The 19,511-nt window shown below is 36.5% G+C and overlaps 1 protein-coding gene and 1 long non-coding RNA gene across 2 annotated transcripts; one reads left to right on the top strand and one right to left on the bottom strand.

The window, feature by feature from the left end:
* Positions 1-853: 853 nt before the first annotated feature.
* On the top strand, positions 854-5,465 carry LOC110908763 (peptidyl-prolyl cis-trans isomerase CYP18-2). The gene is made up of 6 exons (XM_022153739.2): positions 854-1,070; positions 1,154-1,249; positions 1,352-1,413; positions 2,444-2,577; positions 3,406-3,490; positions 5,217-5,465. Exons 1-6 carry the CDS (start codon positions 1,002-1,004, stop codon positions 5,260-5,262), a joined length of 492 nt encoding a protein of 163 aa, XP_022009431.1. The 5' UTR covers positions 854-1,001; the 3' UTR covers positions 5,263-5,465.
* A 716-nt stretch (positions 5,466-6,181) lies between these two features.
* LOC110905624 lies at positions 6,182-6,733 on the bottom strand. Its single transcript, XR_002573280.2, has 2 exons — positions 6,585-6,733; positions 6,182-6,497 (listed from the first exon to the last, which is right to left on the bottom strand). It is a non-coding gene; the product is annotated as an uncharacterized LOC110905624 (long non-coding RNA).
* Positions 6,734-19,511: the final 12,778 nt, after the last annotated feature.

The following is a 19,511-nucleotide window of genomic DNA, read 5'->3' on the forward strand; positions in this document are numbered from 1 at the left end:
CAGTTCGTTTACAGCCCTAGTTGTTACCAACACATCAGTAACAAATATAAGTTGGATTGTTGTAGTCATGTTGGATGGTTTCTTATAATGTACCATTTAACGATCAATTAAGTATGGATAACTTATAATAAGTTAATCGTCATGAATCAAATTGATTTCAATCAAACAACATCGGTGTATGTATCAGTATTACTAGAACCAATACTGATATTTGTTGTCTTTAACCCATTTAATATTTATATAAATTGATTTTCCTCTAATAACTTATGTTCATTAATTTTTTTTAATAATGTTAAATCCGTAGTTGTGCTTAATTTTCTTTTCTCATCATTTCGATATTAATTTGTTTCCAAATAGAGTTTTTTTTTTACATTATAGGCTATGCGAGTGTCATTACCATATTGGTATCGTGACAAACCGAACTGATTCTGCCCGATCAACATTGGTATTATCGAAATCGGTACCAATATTCTTTTTCTTGGTATTATCGAAATCGGTGCCGATATTCTTTTTCTATGGTTTTCAATCCATGTAAAACACGTTTGGATATCCTTTTAGACATCTCACACATCTCACGACTTTTTTTTAGTTTTCTTTTTAACTTTAAGGGGCTGCTTGTCAACTTCTGAATGACTAAGTGCTGAACTAGTAAAATGTCTGAATCATTAAGTACTAAACCAAAGGTCTAAACCATTAAGAACCAATATAATGCTTAACCGTTCAGAGACAAATATCTGACCAATTCAGATTATAGATCTTTACCATTCAGACTTAGTATAATGCTTAACCATTCAGAGGCAAATGTTTGAACTATTCAGATATCTGCTCGCAAAACAAACAGTCTGAACCATTAGCAAGAGTTCTGAACTGTTAACAACAGCTCTCATACCCTGCGACAAACCGAACCTTGCCTGGCCCGTTTAATCTTAAACCCTAACTCTAGTCTCATCCCGACCATCATCTTCGCAATCTTCCCAACATCTCCGCTACTGCAATCGACCATGCCAGGCGCAGAAGGAGGTCCACCGGAGGTAACTCTCGAAACATCCATGGGCTCTTTCACCGTTGAGGTAACTAAATCCACACTTATTCTAACCTTTTCTCACTGTTACAAAACATTCCAACACAAATTAATCAATGTTCAACTGCTCAGATGTACGATAAGCACGCACCTAGGACTTGCAAAAACTTCATTGAACTGTCTCGAAGGGGCTACTACAACAACGTTAAGTTTCACAGAATCATTAAGGTATGTTGCACCTCTAGTAATCCCTATGTATTGAGAATCTGTTGATTAGTTGTGAGTTATTGATATTTAATTTTGAGTGTTTGTGTTTGAGGTTTGATTTAGGATTTTATTGTTCAAGGAGGTGATCCCACTGGCACTGGTAGAGGTGGAGAATCTATTTACGGGTAAGTTTAGTTGTGTTTGGATATTAGTTTGTTAGATTTGAGATTGTTGATGTTCTTGGTTTTAAAAAGCTTTAGGCGCACTGAGGCGATAGGGTTTCAACCGAGGCGCAGAAGCGCACTGCCTTTAGTTCGCTAGGCACAATTTGTTTGTATAATTTTTTTGTAGAGTTAAATGCCATTTTATTCCCCGTGGTTTGGGCCATTTTGCCAGTTTAGTCCAAAGGTTTCATTTTTTCCCTATGGGTCCAAAAAGGTTTCACCGTTGCTATTTTAGTCCACTGGGTTAATTTCATCCATTTTTCTGTTAACGAGAAAGGCAATTTGGTCAATATATATGTAATTCTGTGAACTGGAAGGGCAATTCGGCCATATAAAATGATCGAATTGCCTTTCTCGTTAACAGAAAAATGGATGAAGTTAACCCCGTGGACTAAAATGGCAACTGTGAAACCTTTTTGGACCCACATGGGAAAAATGAAACCTTTGGACTAAACTGGCAAAATGGCCCAAACTACAGGGACTAAAATTGCATTTAACTCTTTTTTTGTATTAATTCTTATTGCTTTTTAGCATTAGTTACCCAAAAATTGGACACAAATAAGCAATATATATGGTTTAATATATAAATAATCTATATGTACAAGGTTTTGATGCACAAAACCTTCTCTGTACGAAAGGTGTGCCTCAAGTGCGCTTTTTGTACACCCCTCGCCTTTTGTGGTATGAAGCACAAGCCTATTGTCCTTAGGCCGCCTTGCACCTAGGCATGCTTTTTTAAACGAAGTTGATATAGTTCATACGTCATACTTTCTAGGATCACTTAAATATACCCAATTTTTGTTGTAAAAAATATGTTTATGTTACAAGAAATGGAAGTCGGAGGTCAAATTAGGTTTAATATTCTAGGATGCACTGATTTGTTCCGGTGTATACCATTGTCTAAAGACAATTGGAGTTTATTGCTGTTAAGGTTTTGTTCTTGGTTCGGTAAATTTGACTATTATGTTGACATGATTTTCTGTTGTTGAAGTTCAAAGTTTGAGGATGAGATCACCCCAAAGTTGAAGCATACGGGAGCTGGTATCTTATCTATGGCTAATGCTGGTCCGAATACAAATGGAAGTCAGTTCTTTATCACATTGGCCCCAGCGCAATCGCTTGATGGTAATCGTTTTTCTTCTGCAAATTTGTCATTTTAATCAGTTTGCTACATATCTTTTGTGTTGATAAACTCATCTGGTTTCCGAATCATATGAAGATGGGTCCCACATTGTCTTAAATGCTAGTGGCAAAATGTATGATACATTATCATATTTAATTTACAAGTAGCATCCAATGTTGTAGAAGGCGCTAGGCGCTAGTCGGGCGGTGAGGTACCGCCTAGGGATTAATCGTGATTAATAGGGATTAATTGGATTGGACTTTTTAAGTATAATTTTACAAATTTTTTTTTTATATATATATATAGATAACTTTATACTTTTTATTAATAAATTTACAAGTTTAGGAGATAACTTTATATTTTTTATTAATAAATTTAAAAGTTTAGGAACCATATGTAAACTAGGGAAAGATAGAGGGGGTTAAATGTTAAAATACCTAAACTTAAATGTTAAAATAGGTTTATAACTAAACTTTGGGCTTTAAACCATGGGCCAGGTTTCAAAAATTGGGTTTTTTGGGTAAAAAAACATGGGCCCGATTAGTCCGATTTTTACCGATTTTGTCCGGCTTTTACCGAATTGGCCGATTTTGACCATAACCGATTTTTTTGACCGACTAGCATAAATTTAGGCAGTAACCCACAGACTAGCGCCTATGCGCCGATTAATCGGCCGCCTAGGCCGATTTCTGCAACATTGGTAGCATCTGATCAGTGTATTATATTTACGGAAAGTCAATCAGTTAATGTTTCGTTACCCATTCAATCTTCAACACTGAACGCTATTGCTTTGTTTGTTTCATTTAACCTTTGTCGTTTTTAATTGGCAGGAAAGCACACGATATTTGGAAGAGTGTGCAGAGGAATGGAGATTGTCAAGAGACTTGGTAGTGTTCAGACTGATAATACCGACAGGTTCTTAGCTTTTTCAAGCTTCTATAATATTTTTTTCACAAAGCAAAATGACTTTTTTGCCCATTATAATGTCATATTTCGAGGTTTGACCATAGTTTTCATACCGGTTCTCTCTTTACGCCAAAATAGGAAGTGGTTTGATAAAAATCCTATTTGTGCTTTTGTTAATATTAGAAGATCGCATTAAATTGTCACCACCTTTTTTTTTTAAATCGCTTTGGATGTCTTGATGGAACACACATAGGGACATGCTAGCTGTTCTATATAGGTTGAAATGTGGTACCTTTTTCCAGTGTTGTAGTAATCGCTAGTCGCTAGTCTGGCGGTGGTGTAGGGACTAGCGATTAATCGGCGATTAATCGAGATTAATCGAGGATTAATCGGCGTCTAGTCGGGATTTTTACAACCATGCTTTTTTCAATGTAGTTGTATGTTTACCTTTAGGGTTGCAAACAAACCGAACGTTCAGCTAACAATTTGTGAACAGTTCGGCGGGAACTTCGTTTAATATATGAACGAACACGAACAAGAAATTTCGTTCGTTTAGTTATATGAACGGACATGAACGTTCGGTAACGTGTTCGTTTGTGTTCGATAGTTCATTAGTGTTTTTAGTTTCTATATAAAATCTATACTTCAAGATTCCAACAAATAAATATTTAATAAGTATCATTGTATTATATATTCTTTTCATGAACTCTTGTTTGTGTCCATTTGTGTTCATGAACATGAACGTTTGTTGCTTAGAATTAACAAATGAACACGAACACGAACACGTTCATTTCCTTAATGAACGAACACAGGCATAAAATCTCGTTTGGTAAGTGTTCATGAACAGTTTGTGAACACGCATATCATATTTTCTTGACAAACGAACACGAACGTCTTGTTCGTGTTCGTTTGGTTCGTTTGCAGCCCTATTTACCTTTATATGGTTGCATGAGAGGGACCATCCCATGATACATGTTTTTCTTTACGCAACCAGTGAATCTCTGAAAACCACAAGGTAACTGTGTATATATATATGTGTGTGTTGTTATCTCATGATAATACTTTTTAAGTTGGTCCATTATTTAATTGATGATATCCGATGGAAAAAAAGCATATTTGGTTCTATATTCATTCCAAGACACTGATTTTTAACTTGAAAATAGACTCAGTCCTGAGGAAAAGATTAGAAATCTCAGTATGATGTACAAAATTCAGTGTGTGGACTCAGATTGATGTTATAGTGGCTGCATTTGTTTTGTATTTCTTCTAGATTACATACCGTGTGAACTTTGTGATGTTCGTGTTAGTGACACACAATGATTATTATTCTTGAGCACACACATAAAGATATTGCTACTTTAATATGAAATGCACGTTCCCGCATGCCTTTTTGGTTTTTATGTAACGTTACATACGTATGGAAAAAATAAATACCTTTAAAAAATTAAAAAAATAAAGTCTGTTATATATGATGCCGTTTTTATTTGATTAAGCACAGTTTGGTTTTTATTCGATGTATTTTACTGTTTTAAAGAAGGGCCTTTATTTTGTGAACATTTATAGTCATCCCATACTAAAAAGAAACAAAATCAACATTTATATCACACATGTGCTTGACTTAACCTAGTCCTAGATCTGGTATTGTTGTTATTGTACTTAATTTTTTAATCATGCAGGATTATTTAAAAAATAAACTCTATTCTTATCAATACGTAAATGAATTGTTCTGTTTCAGGCCAATTCATGACGTGAAGATACTACGGACAGCAGTTAAGGATTGACTGGTTCGACAATAGTCACTGACGTAAATGCAAAACAGTCTATTTGCTATTATGAGTGATTCCATGAATGTAATTGAAGGTTGCATACTAGTGCCATTTTAACATGGACTGAAAGTATTGGTATCTTGTAATGTGATATTACTACAAAATGACTATTTGCTATTTTGCTATCTGATATTACAACAAACTGACTATTTGCTTCCTTTCCACTGTTCCATTTTTTTTTTTTTTTTGGTTTCTTAGCATTAGCCAAATTAGGTAACAGGGGTGACATGCCTGTCGAAACTAGGGATGCCAATCGTGTCGGGTTAGCGGGTTGACGTCTATTTGGGTTGGTGGTTTGACGTCTATTTTGGTTGGTGGTTTGAATTCTTACACGAACACGACTGATATATTTGTGTCAAAACCCTTGATATATTTAAAATTGTCTAACCTGAACATGTGGTTTAATTCATTTAACTAAAAGTGTCATAAACGGGTTGGTGGGTAGTAGTCAAGATGTAAACGTGCTAAGAGTTGGTGGGTTGTAAGGAATGTGTTGATAGGTTTCAAACGGGTTGGCGTGTCGACCTGTTCACCTAAACAAACAGGTTGACGGGTTGACTTGCTAAATTAAACATGTCAACTTGAACATGACTCGTTCATTAAATGAATTATATATGAAAACACAAAACCAATTTATTTTCGTGACGTGTCAAAACTGTCACTTCTAGTCGAAACACCTATTTATTTTGGAAACATTTATGGCAACTTTGGACTCAGTTGACACGTATAGGTAACGGACCGAACTTGTTAATATGATCGTGTTCAACAGGATTTGGTTCGCATACCATTCAGTTTTATGGTACATGGATGTATACCATTCTGTTTGTATTTGTGTATAAGCTGGTTTCATGAATTTAAAGATGAAAATACCTCATTTCAAAAAAGTATATATTAAAAAAAAACATAAAGTAGATTTTGGGCTCCCAACACAGTTCAAAGATCTTATTTTTAGAACAGGGAGCCTTACATATATGAAAACAGTATTGGTCACATAGGGGGTAACTTACAATAATATGAACAAACACACATGTTACCATTGCATTTCCCTACACCAAATGGCTCTCTTTTGGTACACTGATGTTGACATCTCTCGGGTTCACATATCGTCTCGTTAAACTGCTTTATACAAGTGTGTTCCGGGATTCTTATAGCCCGAGCAAAACCAACCATTTCGGTTTTGGTTGAGCAAGCTGTTCAACCCAAAAGAATTTTAATTTAAATAACTAATTAAACAATGTTGGAATTATTAATCAAAAGGAGTGTTAGGAGAGAAAAACCTGAAATGAGAAGAAGCAAGAGGAGAGGTAAGAATCTTGTTGATTTTGATGTCTTCATTTGTAGCTTTGATGGTTAGAATTGAGGAAGGTATGTTTTGTTTCCTCTCTTTATACAATTTGTAAGCCTTTACTTTATTATGTTGTGGGACTTTAAGAATAAAAAACAGACCATTATTTAAATAAAGTTAATAACAGTTTTTAAATTGTTATGAGTTTTTTTTTATAATAATAAAGAGTAAAAAAAAAAAAACAAGAATTGCAAGGGGGAAATAGAAAGGTGAAGGGTAGTTTGGTGTGAGTTTACTAGAAGTGAGTTTGGGTACATGTTCTTTTCTTTGTGTTTACTCCCTTTTTCCCTTTAGCTACAGTGTCATTTGTAAGCTTCATCAAACAAATAGAAGACGAGATGCTCCCTTCTTGTGTGTCTTGACACTTGGTGATGATTTGAGGATATGAATTCTTGAAATGCTTTTGCTTTTGAGATTTGTTTAAAATCTTGAACTTTTTCGTTTCTCATTTGATAATTATCACGTGAAAAAATTGCCAAAATCAACATTTATGTTATATATAAATTGTACTTCATACCTTTTACTAAATATATACACACACTTAATTAGGGATATTGGCTTCTAATAATAACAAGTAGACGTCATTGACAGTTGGCAATCCCACCTTTTTATATTCCCCTGACAGTCACACCTTTCAACTATTTTTCCTCCAACGTCATTGACAGTCACAAACTGATGTTTTAGGGCTTTTGATCAGAACGAGGATACGAGTCTATTGATGTAAAACTTACCTCGAAATGGTGCTCCAAACGACGAAAACGGTGTTTCAATTCGGGTGGCTAAACTTTCAATTAACATGCAAATCATTTGAGGTAACTTAACTGAGTTTTTGAACGACATTAGTTGTAAAGGTTATCGAATGTAACAAAATGAAATGCAGCTTAGGTATAACATAAAAGTTGATTTGTGCAATTTTGCCATATCACATATTTGAGCAATTTTTAAAAAATCGACAAGGGTAACATGGACAAGAGGGTTAAGGTTGGTTATAGAAAGAAGTCCATTTTCTATTTAAATGGACAATATCGTTTTATATGAATGCACTGTAAAAATCATGTGTTTTTTGTTTCTTCGATTGTTAAATTTTTTTTATGTAATTGAATAATTTATAGTTTATTTAATGTTTTAAAATTTGAAACTGAATCAAAATGATAATTTTTTGGACATGTTCGGTTTCAAAATGAAAATAATTGAAATTGTAATAAAGTCTCTTTTAAGCTCTTTCAGACAAATTATTATTGTTGACTTTTTTTATCAATAGAAAATGTAAATTCAAAAGTAAATTACAAAAATCTGCCTCTATTTATATATTAAATTGCACTCTTTGTCCTTTGTCTTTAAAAACCACACAAAATGTCCTTTATATTGTAATTTTTGCATGTTCTTGTCCTTTAAGCTAACTAATATTAACTTTCAGTTAACTTTAAGGTAAAATTACCAATTTTCCCAAATGACATAATCTAAAGTTTATTTATAAAGGATATAACCTGTAATTTACTTAAGTTCTTTTCTTTTCTTTTATTTATTTTTGTTTTCTTCTTTTAACTTTTAATAAATTTATCACTATTGTTTTATCGATTGCTTTAAAACTTTCTTAATTCATCAATTAACAATTTTTTTATAAAATATATATTTTATTATAATTTATTTATTTTCATTTGTTTGATTAAATTATTTATTTTTTCTTATTTTACAAGTAATGTAATTTTTTTATATTATGTTTTTACATAAACCGTTGGTGTGATCGAGTTATTTTTTATTACTTTTACAATCATTATATGTTATTTCAATGAAATTTACAACAAAAGTTGGAGAACAATAAGCACGTCGGTCCCGCGCTACAAAGAGCCAGTTTAAACATAGATAAAAACACGCCGCATCGTTGTAGTTTGAGATGAGTATACGCCGGACATATTATAACATGTCTAAAATAACTAGTTGCTTTAAAAATGACGTTACAAAATTTCAAATTTTATAGAAAATCATAGTTTAAATCGACCTGTCGTAATGCGCAACCGACATGCTTATTTTTCTCCATATTTTGGTGTGTTCGTATCACATATAATAATTATGGAAGTGATAAAAAATAACTCGATAACACCAATAGTTTATGTGAAACATAGTATAAAAATGTATATTATTTGTAAAATAAAAAAAGTAAATAATTTAATCAACCAAATGAAAATAAAGAAATTATAAAAGCATATATTTTAAAAAAATATGTTAATGAATAACAATTTTTTAAAGTAATCGATAAAACAATAGTGATAAACTTAATAAAATAAAAAGAAAAGAAATAAAATAAAAGAATTTATGTAAATTACAGGTTATGTCATTTATAAATAAATTTTAGATTATGTCATTTGGGCAAAATGCTCTTTTTACCTTAAAGATAATTAAAAAGTTAGCATCAGTTAGCTTTAAGAACAAAGAGAGTGTAAAATTAACAAAATAAAGGATCTTTTGCGTGATTTATAAAGACAAGGGACAAAGAGTGCAATTTAGTATATAAATAAAGGACAATCTGTGTAGTTTACTCAAAATTCAGTTTCTTAGATTTTAATTCTTTTATTTACATACTATTGATTAGTAACATATTTGTGCAACATGTGTTTGTACGTTATGCTCTTTGGTTTGTTTGTGTTGTTTGGCCTTGTAAGTTTGGCTCTATGTGTTGTAACATGGTTTGGCACTTAATGGTTTTTTTGTGGGTTTGTGGCTTCATTTTTGGATGCCTCACCATCTCTCTCATCCCTATGTTTCTCTCTCTGCGTCAACCGGCCACTGCATAATCGCCGCGTTTCCGCCGGTTATGTCCTTTAGGCAAAATGGTCTTTTTTACCTTAAAGCTAATTAAAAAGTTAACATCAGTTAGCTTAAAGGACAAAGAGCGTGTAAAATTTACAAAATAAAGGACCTTTTATGTGATTTATAAAGATAAAGAACAAAGAGTGTAATTTATTATATAAATAAAAGACAATCTGTGTTGTTTACTCAAAATTCTGTTTCTTAGATTTGAATTTCTTTTATATACATACTATTAATTAGTAACATGTTTGTGCAACATGTGTTTGTACATTATGCTATTTGGTTTGTTTGTGCTGTTTGGGCTTGTAAGTTTGGCTCTATGTGTTGTAACATGGTTTGGTACTTACTGGTTTTTTGTCACACCCCAACCGATGACGGAAACATCGGGGCATGGCACTGAGCGAAAAAGGTTGTCAAGAGAAATTCCATAACGAATAAATTACCAAATAGTTAATATTACGTCCCATACCATAACCCATTAAGTAATCTAATTATTACAGACATAGATATTCTCTAAACAAAAGCATGTTCCGACAACTCAGATTAAAATAAAAATAGATTGTCTTTGTTACTAGACTCCATCCTACTTGATTCCACAAAAGCAGGAAAAACACAACATCCTAGCAGATAGCATCCTAAACACCTGTCACATACGTTAAAATAGAGGTCAATACACATAGTGTAAAGGTGAGCATACAAGTTTGGTAATAGTAATAGAGTTCGAAATCGTTTACGCATAATCAGCATGTAACATGTACAAAGTGAAGGCAAGTAGGTTATCGACAGAGAAATATGCACAGACGTGACTGCGAGTTGTAGAATGCGCAACACATATCCCCACTGGGATACGTGAAGTAAAGCCCTTAACAACCCCTGTCCACGACAGGTGCTGAGTCCAAACTATAGTACTATCGTTGCTAAGATGTCAGGCAACAATCACTGTGTTGACATAACATACTAACATTCATCGAATAACACGTATGACATGCGAGAGCGATTAGCGTATAAATAGTGTTTGCGTTGTGTGTAGTTTGTGATTTAGAATAAGTAACGTATGTAACACCCAAAAGTGCGTAAAGCAAAAAGGGTTCGAGTATACTCACAGATCGTGTTTAACAAGTAAACACAGTCTTGGATTGAAGGGAACGCTGAGAGAGATTAGCCTGAACAGTTAACGATAGTATAAACGATAAGCGGCGCATAAAATGGTGCAAATTACCAAGTGTCGGATGGTAATCCGTTCGGATGGTAATCCGTTCGGATGGTCATCCGATCGGGTGACCATTCGATTGGATTATCATCTCGTTTGGTAAGGATGTGTTTGTGTATGATGGCTTTGAAGTTTTCGTTGTAGCATTTTGAAAACAGAGAAGTATCTCTACCCTTCAGGTCGATCGATCGAATGGCGGTTTGATCGGGTGACGATCCGATTGGTGGGACACTTAGTGAGAACAAGTTCACAGCAGGGTTGTCACTCGATCGGATAGCAATTCGATCGGGTGGCAATCCGTTGGTTACTGAAGAACATTGAACATGTTGAAAATTGTTAAGTGTTGAAACCAAGTGCAAGCCGATCGGACGGCTGTTCAATCGGATGGCAATCCGATCGGACGACAATCCGTCCTAACGGCCCGATCATCTTTGACACTTGATTGTTTTGAAAGTTTTGTAGCTTTATCGAGACGGCGTAATACGTGTTAACCAACAGAAACCCCATCAAGACCCAGGTGACCCGATCGAACAGGAATCACCCTAGTCCGACCAGTCAACTGTTCGAGACGGTTGTTCATGTTTAACCCAAAATTGGTAGTCTCGTCGATAAAAGCAGATCTTGAACCAACACATTACTAAGAAGGAGTAGAAGGTCAGAACGAGGTCCGATTCTATCGGTTTTGAGTGCATTGAGTGTAAAAGAGTTGAAAGGAAGTCAGAAAACCATCTTTCAATCCTTCTAATCATGAATACGTGTAGATCTATGTGAAAACATCGTTTAATCTTGTGGAAATCCTTCAGATCTGAGTTGTTCTTGGTGGAATGAGGCCAAAACTTAAAGTTCATAAGAACTCCATGATGACATCACCCTAGAACACCTCAAATCCGTTGATTTCACGGTTAAAAGTTGAGATTCAAAAGAGAAACTGATGAAGAAGTGTGTGTAGATCATAGAAGTACAAGATTTAGGTTGAAAACTTACAAGAATCGCGAGAAATCGAGAGAAAAGTGTGCTTGAGCGAGCTGGTCGAGTGAGAGTGCTATCACATCAAGTGATGTGACAAGTGAGGGTATTTATAGGTTGCCAAAAAGGGAAAGGGCATATGGATCGGGTAGGTCACAGATCGGGTGGTGGTTCGATCGGGTGACAATCCGATCGGATGACAATCCAATCGGATGGCCACTCGATCGGGTGGCCACTCGATTCAGGTGTCCGGCGTGTTGAGTTTGTCGTTTCGATTCGCGTGTTGAGTGTTGTGATGCGTGCTAGTGTGTATATGTTTTAGGTATATATTTTAAGCCCTTTTTACACTTTTTAGCCAAGTTTTAAATTTATAAAACACGATATTTACTAACACTACACACACATATGGGCAAGTGCACCCATCGTGGACGTAGTATAGTGTTGGTAAGATACCGAGGTCGTCCAAGGACACAAGAGCTTTTAGTACCGGTTTATCCTCAACGTCTAATCAAATCAAAATGTTAGAAAAGATTTTTAAGAAAATAAAACTAACTAAATGCTGAAAAATAAAAATAAAAACAGATAGACAAGATGAATCACTTGGATCCGACTCGTGTATAGTGTAACCTTTGATTATTTTCGCACTTTTGCACTTGTTTAAGAGATTATCTTAGTTGTTGTAGTAGGCCCCTCTTTTGAAGGTGACGTTACCCTCAACCCAGTAGTTTGAGTCAGCAAGGATACAATCCTAAAGGGTCGGATTATTGAAAGATAATTAATTAAGTTATTAATGCAAATTATGGTAGGCCTCTCTTTTGAAGGTGACGTTACCCTCGACTAAGTAGTCTGAGTCAGCAGGGATACAGTCCTAAATAGCCGGGTTATAGTATTAATAGTAGTTAACTTATGAGGGGGTCAAAGAGTTTGGATCCCCGCCATCCAATACCTTTGGGTATTGAAGGAGATCCTACTAAATTTGACCCAGGTCCCTTACAGGACCTCTAAACGCTGAACAAGGGCAAGACTCTTACCAAACCGTTCCCTTAACCCCCGACCAGGTAGCCAACATACCTCCATATAGACCGTGGAGATATGAATGGTGAAAATCTTTTATTTTATATAGACAGTAAAATAATGTCAAGACACCACAGACAAACGATAAGGAAGAATCACCTTCAACATAAGAAACTAGTTATTAAAGTCATTAATACAAAACCAAATAAAAAGTGCAAAAGATTAAAAATAAAAAGTATTACACTAGACACTTGTCTTCACCAAGTGATGTAAGAGACTTAGGCAAACATGGCCTTTGATTGTCAAGAACTCTTACGATCAATCTTGGATCCCGAGATGACTCACACACTCTATGATGGACAATGGATGATGGTGGTGGATGATGGTGTTATGGTGGTGGTGGCTGGTGGGTGAAGTGTGAGAGAGGTGGTGTGCCAAGGGATGGGTTGAAATGGCTCCAAGCACTCCTATTTATAGGCTGAACAGAAGCCTGGGCACGACCCCGTGCCCGCTGGGCATGGCCCCGTGGCCGTCTGACACTCTCTCTCTTCATTAATTGTAATTCGCAATTACAATAAATGCGCCTGCAGTACTCTGACCACGCTCCCGTGTCCGCTGGGCACGGCCCCGTGGTGGGCAATAGAAGCTTCTATTAGTTTGTCTTTTCTGCTGCTTCTTGGGCACGGCCCCGTGCTCGCTGAGCACGGGGCGTGTTCAGTCTTCTGTCTTCTTTGTTTTGCTTGGGAGGATGCTGTCGAGGGGTCGGGCAATCCACTTTTGTCCCTTTTCTTGTATTTATGTTAGATTTTGCTGTCTTTTTGCTTCTTTTGTTAATTTGAGCTCATTTAATCCTGAAAATACAAAAGGAAAACAAAAACACACTTTTTCCAACATTAGTACTAAAAAGGGGTTAGTTTTATGCCATATTTGATATAATTTATATGTTGCATTTTGCGCGTATCAGTTGTGATGCGTTTCGAGCGAGTTTGGGATAGAATTACCCATTAGTTACACAAATAACCTCACTACTATATCTAACATACAATCACCATAAGTAACTTGCGTTTTAACGTTGCGATGCGATAGAGTTGCGATTGCGCTTCGATTAGTCACCACAAACATAAAATAAACATGCACAAGTAACATATAAGTAACACACACACGTAAAGCAATATACAGAGCCTATAATTCCAGGCGCGAATGCGATTGCGATGCGATAAGCGATAAAACAAGCGATAAATAGCGATTAAATCTCGATTATTAACAAGTACTCCACATAATACAACTAATGCGATAAAATAAGTAGGTTAACTACAAGCCAAAGAAGTTAAAACAGGAGTTAAGCAAGTAGTGACAGATCGCAATTAGCAATCTTTTCTTCCTTTGACTTCAATCTTGACTTTGACTTTAACTTTCGTAACACGGGGTGTTACATTTTTTTAGGGTTTTTGGCTTCATTTGGACACCTCACCCTCTCTCTCATCCCTGTGTTTCTCTCTCTGCGTCAACCGGCCACTGCATAACCGTTGCGTCTCCGCCGCCGCTATCTGATTTTGCAGTCTTTCTGATTACTGGTATGCAGTGGTTTCGATTTGTCGAGCACCGTTTTGTTGGATTACTTTGAATGGTGGATTTAAGGTCTTTGTTTCTTTGGTGGTTGTGGGTCCTCCGGCCGCCAGAGCTTGCTATTTGGTCTTCGTTCAACATTTTTTTTTGCGAGTGTGTGTGTGTGTGTTTTGTTTTTTTTGCTTGCATGTTGGTTTTTGTTGTTCCAATTGTGGTTTTTTAAGTAGGTTTCATTAATTGTGAGCCCTAATCGGAATCTTTAGGCTTTGTTGGTTGTAGGTTTGAGGAATGGTTTATTCCGGGTGTTTTTTTCTGTTGGTCGGTGTTGGTAGAGTTTGTATGTTGGTGTTTATCACTTGGTTGTTGTCAATGAGGATGGTTTTTTTATCTCATCTGATGTTAAATGTGAGCTTTGTTTGACTACGATCCAGTCTATTTATGAGTTGTTGGTGACATATGGTTTTTTGTTTGTATATAAGGCTTATTTTTGTTGACTGTTGTTGATTTGTACTCGATGAAGATGCTACTGTTATCATCTGAGAGTGTGGTTGTGATGACAATTCGGTTTTGGCGTGGTACCTTGTTGCAGTCGACTGGAGTATGTGAGCTTTAGTTTTATGAGATTGTGTTACGAATGTTCCTGTGCTGTTGTATACAACCTGTTTGTAACATGTTTGTGCATCTGGGTTGTATTTATATAGTATGAATTATTAACATGTTTACACATCATGGGTTTGTATATTGTGCATGAATAGTTTCATCGCGGTGTGGGGATGTACTCCTACTTGTTAGGTTTGTACTTATTCTTTTTGGGCGTTGCATGTCTTGATTACGGGTTCTCCCCCTTTTTATAGTTGTTTTGCGCTGGATTACAGTCGTCTTCTACGTTATTTGGACCATTGGTTTCATCTTCTGGGGATGGTTGATTCGACCGCATTGCTGTGAAATATCCACTTGTTTATGTAATAGGTGTTTGTTTATGGTGTTTGGGCCAGTAACTTTGGTTTATTGGGTTGTAACTTTGTTTCATATTTAAGTTTTGGTTTTCTTTGGTTATTGGTTTCATTTTGAAGCTCTAGAATATCTCATTGGCTTGATGATTATGTCTTGGTGTTCATCTGAGAATGGTCGCATTGATTGGGTTTCTTGGCTATGATGATACAAGTCATATGGCGTGGCAACTTTTATTGCAGTCGTGTCGTGTCTGAACCTATTTAAATCTTTATATATGGGTTATGATTCTCGATTTTCGGATAAATGGGCAATGATTTCTGTGACACTCGAGGTTTTTCCGAACGATCACCTTGTAATATTTTGTGTGTATATATATATTATTAAATGGAAACGTGATTTGTGCATGACATGTGATGTATGTATGTATTATATGTATATATAAGAGTCGAGACCACGACCCGAGACCATGACTCGCAACCGGGCGGTTGCGAGTGGGCCACTCGGTCTCGAGTGGGCCTAATGAGCCGAAACCGGTTGGGCCGAAACCCCCAAGCCCAACTCGTGACCCCTTGTATAAATCCCACCCTTTTCCCCACTTGCTTCATTTTACACACCAACACTTCTTCTAATCTCTCTCACTAGAAACCCTCTACAAACACCACTTTCCTTCTCCTTGATCTCGGTTCAAGCAAGGATATCGGACAAGACACTCGGTCAAGACCATCACTCGGACACTTCATCTTCTCTCATTTTCTTCCTTTCTTTCGGCTCATCCTCCTTCTTCACAACCGGTTAGTGTTGTTACTATGTGCATAAGATTTAAGTATATTGTATGAACTAGAAGATGGTTAGTTAAAAATTGTTACACATGATTTTTGGATGATTGTAAAGTTGGATTATGTGTGTTAAACCTTGTGTATGAAAAATTGCTAAATATGCTTAAAGTAACTAGAAATGGTAGATTAAGAATGATTATGGCCAACCAAACTATACTTCTTTGTTTCTTGCAAAATGTTGATGTTTAACATAAGATTTTCGGCTATATAATGTATGTTTTCTTGTTTAGCATCATGATCTTGTCAAAATATGTGATTTTTGGTTCATGAATATATGGTTTTGTTGGATATAAAAACCCTAGAAAACTATGAACACTACATGAACTTGTTTGAATATGGTTTGAAGATGTAAAAATGGCAAAGTTTGATCTATATGGTTTAATGGTCAAATGAGGAAAAGTGTTTGTAGAAATCTTATTGGTTGTTTCCTTATATGGGCCTGAATTCTTGGTACAATTTGGACTGTCATATCTGCATCATCACGTGTACATGAAAGTGACAGATTACGACTCGCAACGACGGCATTACGACTCGCAACCACAGCATTCCGACTCGAAACCACACCGTTGCGACTCGCAACCAAAGCATGACAAGTCGAAACCACGTGATTGCGACTCGAGACTACGTCGGTTGCGACTCGCAACCACAGCATGATGACTCGAGACCACGGTTACGACTCGCAACCACAGCGTGACAAGCCGAAACCACCTGGTTGCGACTCGAGACCAGCTGATTGCGAGTGGGCTGTTCATTTTGGTTACTGGGCCCATATGTGTTTAACTTGGACTATCTGTTGACTGGATTATGTGTTGCTGTTGACTGCTTAATTACTTAGGCCGGCCCAGTAACCCACTGTTTACTTATATGCTTGATACGTGTTAGTTACGTGCCTATATGTGTTTTACGTGAATGCTTGTACACCGAACCTGACCTATACCGGTAACCATGTTAGGACGTGGTGACCAACGTGATTGACAAGTAACCTAAACCTACCGAGCAACCCAAGGTGAGTTCACAACTTAAAAGCATGCGTCCCGGTGGTTTGGGACACGAGACTAACAACCCTATCCCCTGGTAAAAGGGGATACCATTTACATACTTTCCCTAGTTATTGGGAACAAAACTTACTTTTCCTTCCCGGGTATTGGGAAACCTTTTGGTTAATTACTGTTTATACGGATTGCAACTAACGGCACTAAACGAAACTCTATCACTCAAGTCCCTACTACAAATACCGATTAGTCGCCGGGTTAGGCGAACGGGTTATTAGTTGATAGCGCTATTTAGGTGTTTACCAGCCTCACACCGTGCCCTGGTTTGGGATCGGTCGTGAACTAATGTACTCAGAAATCCGTCAATGATGATAGAACATTGACATCGGGGCATCCTGCGGATACGCAACGGTTACCTAGTGTTCGGTATTGGAAAAACAGTTTAGTCGCTAACTTTTGGGGTAGCTCCCCAGGGCATGTATAAACGGATAAATTAACCGGTGAAACAAAGTTTTTGGTAATTAAAACTGGACAACTAGTGAACTCACTCAGCATTACTGTTGACCCCTTACTGCATGCTTTGCAGGTAACCCGTGACGAAGGAGCTTGCTGCTTGGGAACGTGTAGTGTCTGTTCACCCTTGTGTTGGGTGTTACCTTATTTTGGACCATGGACTTGTTTAACTACTACTTTATTTATGCTTCCGCTACTTAATACTATTTTTGGAACTTAAAACTTTAAACTCTGAACTTAATGTTTGCTAAGCTTATGAATAGTAAGTATTACTTCTGTTATCAACTTAAGTATTCGGTATAATTGGTGGCTGGATCCTGGTCAGTCACGCCCCCGAAGCGGGTGTTATCCGCAGGTGGATTTTGGGGGTGTGACAATTTCAAAGATCTCATGTTACTAATTTGCGATGGTTTTTATAAGCAACAAGTGAATCAAAGATTTCTAAGCCTTAGTATTTGTGACATTTTCTTATTGTTTTTTTTTTTTTCTGAGAGGGGGGGGGGGAGGGGGGTGTTTAAAGTTGTGTTTATAAGCAACAAGTGAAACAGAGATTTCTAAGCCTTAGTATTTGTGACATTTTCTTATTGTTTTTCTTTTTTTAGGGGGGGGGGGGTGCATAGTTATTAAAGGCGCTAGGCGCATAGGCCTCGCCTGGGGCGTAGGCACAAAGCGAAAAAAAAAAGCAAGGGCCTGAGAAAAATAAAGCGCATAAGGGAAAAAATTAAAAATATATTATGTATTAGAAAAATTTACTATTCTTTAAATAAAATAAACAAAATCTATTATATAACACTTTATATCATTTATTTAGTACCAAAAGTTCTAAAATATTAGTGTATTAGTGTAGAAAAGTAGTTTTCCTTGGATAAAGTACGGATCTGACTAGAAGCTTGCCAGAATTTAGAAAATTGTTCCGGGTACTTTCCGGGATCTAGGAATCTCGCCGGAATGTGCACCTAAACCATCACCTGGAGGATTAAAGCGCAAGAGGCGATGACTTTTAACAACTATGTGGGGGGGGGGGTTAAAGTTGTGTTATGTTTTCTTTTTTCTATGGGCAATGACAATATTAATCACATCAAAGAAGCCTATCGCTAGGGGTGTAAACGAGCCGGGTCGAGCCCGACTAGGCTCGAGCTCGGCTCGTAATGTTTTTATGAAGCTCGTGCTCGAGCTCGGCTCGGTTCGAGCCTACCTATTTGAACTCGAGCTCGGTTCGCGAGTAAAACCCAAAGCTCGAGCTCGGCTCGGCTCGAGTTATTTTGATAACCACCTCAAATGAGTTAAAAGCTTGTCTCGAGCTCGTTTCAATATCGCTAAAACGAGCCAAAGCTCGGCTCGAGCTCGGCTCCCCAATGTTATCATCTATATTATTATATTATATAGGAAAACAAAATAAAATTTTGTTGGGGCTCTTTTAGGCTCGTGAGCCTAAACGAGCTTTGTATTTCAGGCTCGATAATTAAAGGAACTCTTTTTCAGGCTCGAGCTTGGGCACGTTAAGGCTCGGCTCGTTCGAGCTTTTAACCGAGCCGATAACAAGTAGCTCTCGAGCCTCTATGCTTTTTTACACCCTTATCTATCGCTTTAACATGATGTGAATGAGCCTTTTTCCTAGTATGTTTTTTTTAAACTATCATTCATTGTTTTTATGTTTAATAAAAACTTCTACAACATCTAACTTATTGATGTGCGTGAAGTGTGCTATATTTTTATGTATATTTTAAGCCCTTTTACACTTTTTAGCCAATTTTTAAATTTATAAAACACGATATTTACTAACACTAAACACACATATGTGCAAGTGCACCCATCGTGAGCATAGTATAGTGTTGGTAAGATACCAAGGTCGTCCAAGGACACAAGAGCTTTTAGTACCGGGTTATCCTTAACGTCTAATCAAATCAAAAGTTAGAAAAAAAGTTTTTTTAAACTAGAAAAACAAAGCTAACTAAAATGCTGAAAAATAAAATAAAAATAAAAACAGATAGACAAGATGA

Source organism: Helianthus annuus, chromosome 14 (assembly GCF_002127325.2).
Source record: "Helianthus annuus cultivar XRQ/B chromosome 14, HanXRQr2.0-SUNRISE, whole genome shotgun sequence".
Classification (NCBI taxonomy): Eukaryota; Viridiplantae; Streptophyta; class Magnoliopsida; order Asterales; family Asteraceae; genus Helianthus; species Helianthus annuus.

What these genes read in the sequence shown, in the direction of transcription:
- LOC110908763 (XM_022153739.2), top strand. Translation starts at nt 1,002, where the DNA reads ATGCCAGGCGCAGAAGGAGGTCCACCGGAGGTAACTCTCGAAACATCC. An exon ending in AGTTTCACAGAATCATTAAG is followed by an intron (nt 1,250 to 1,351) that starts GTATGTTGCACC and finishes GGTTTGATTTAG; the next exon opens with GATTTTATTGTTCAAGGAGG. An exon ending in CAGACTGATAATACCGACAG is followed by an intron (nt 3,491 to 5,216) that starts GTTCTTAGCTTT and finishes GTTCTGTTTCAG; the next exon opens with GCCAATTCATGACGTGAAGA.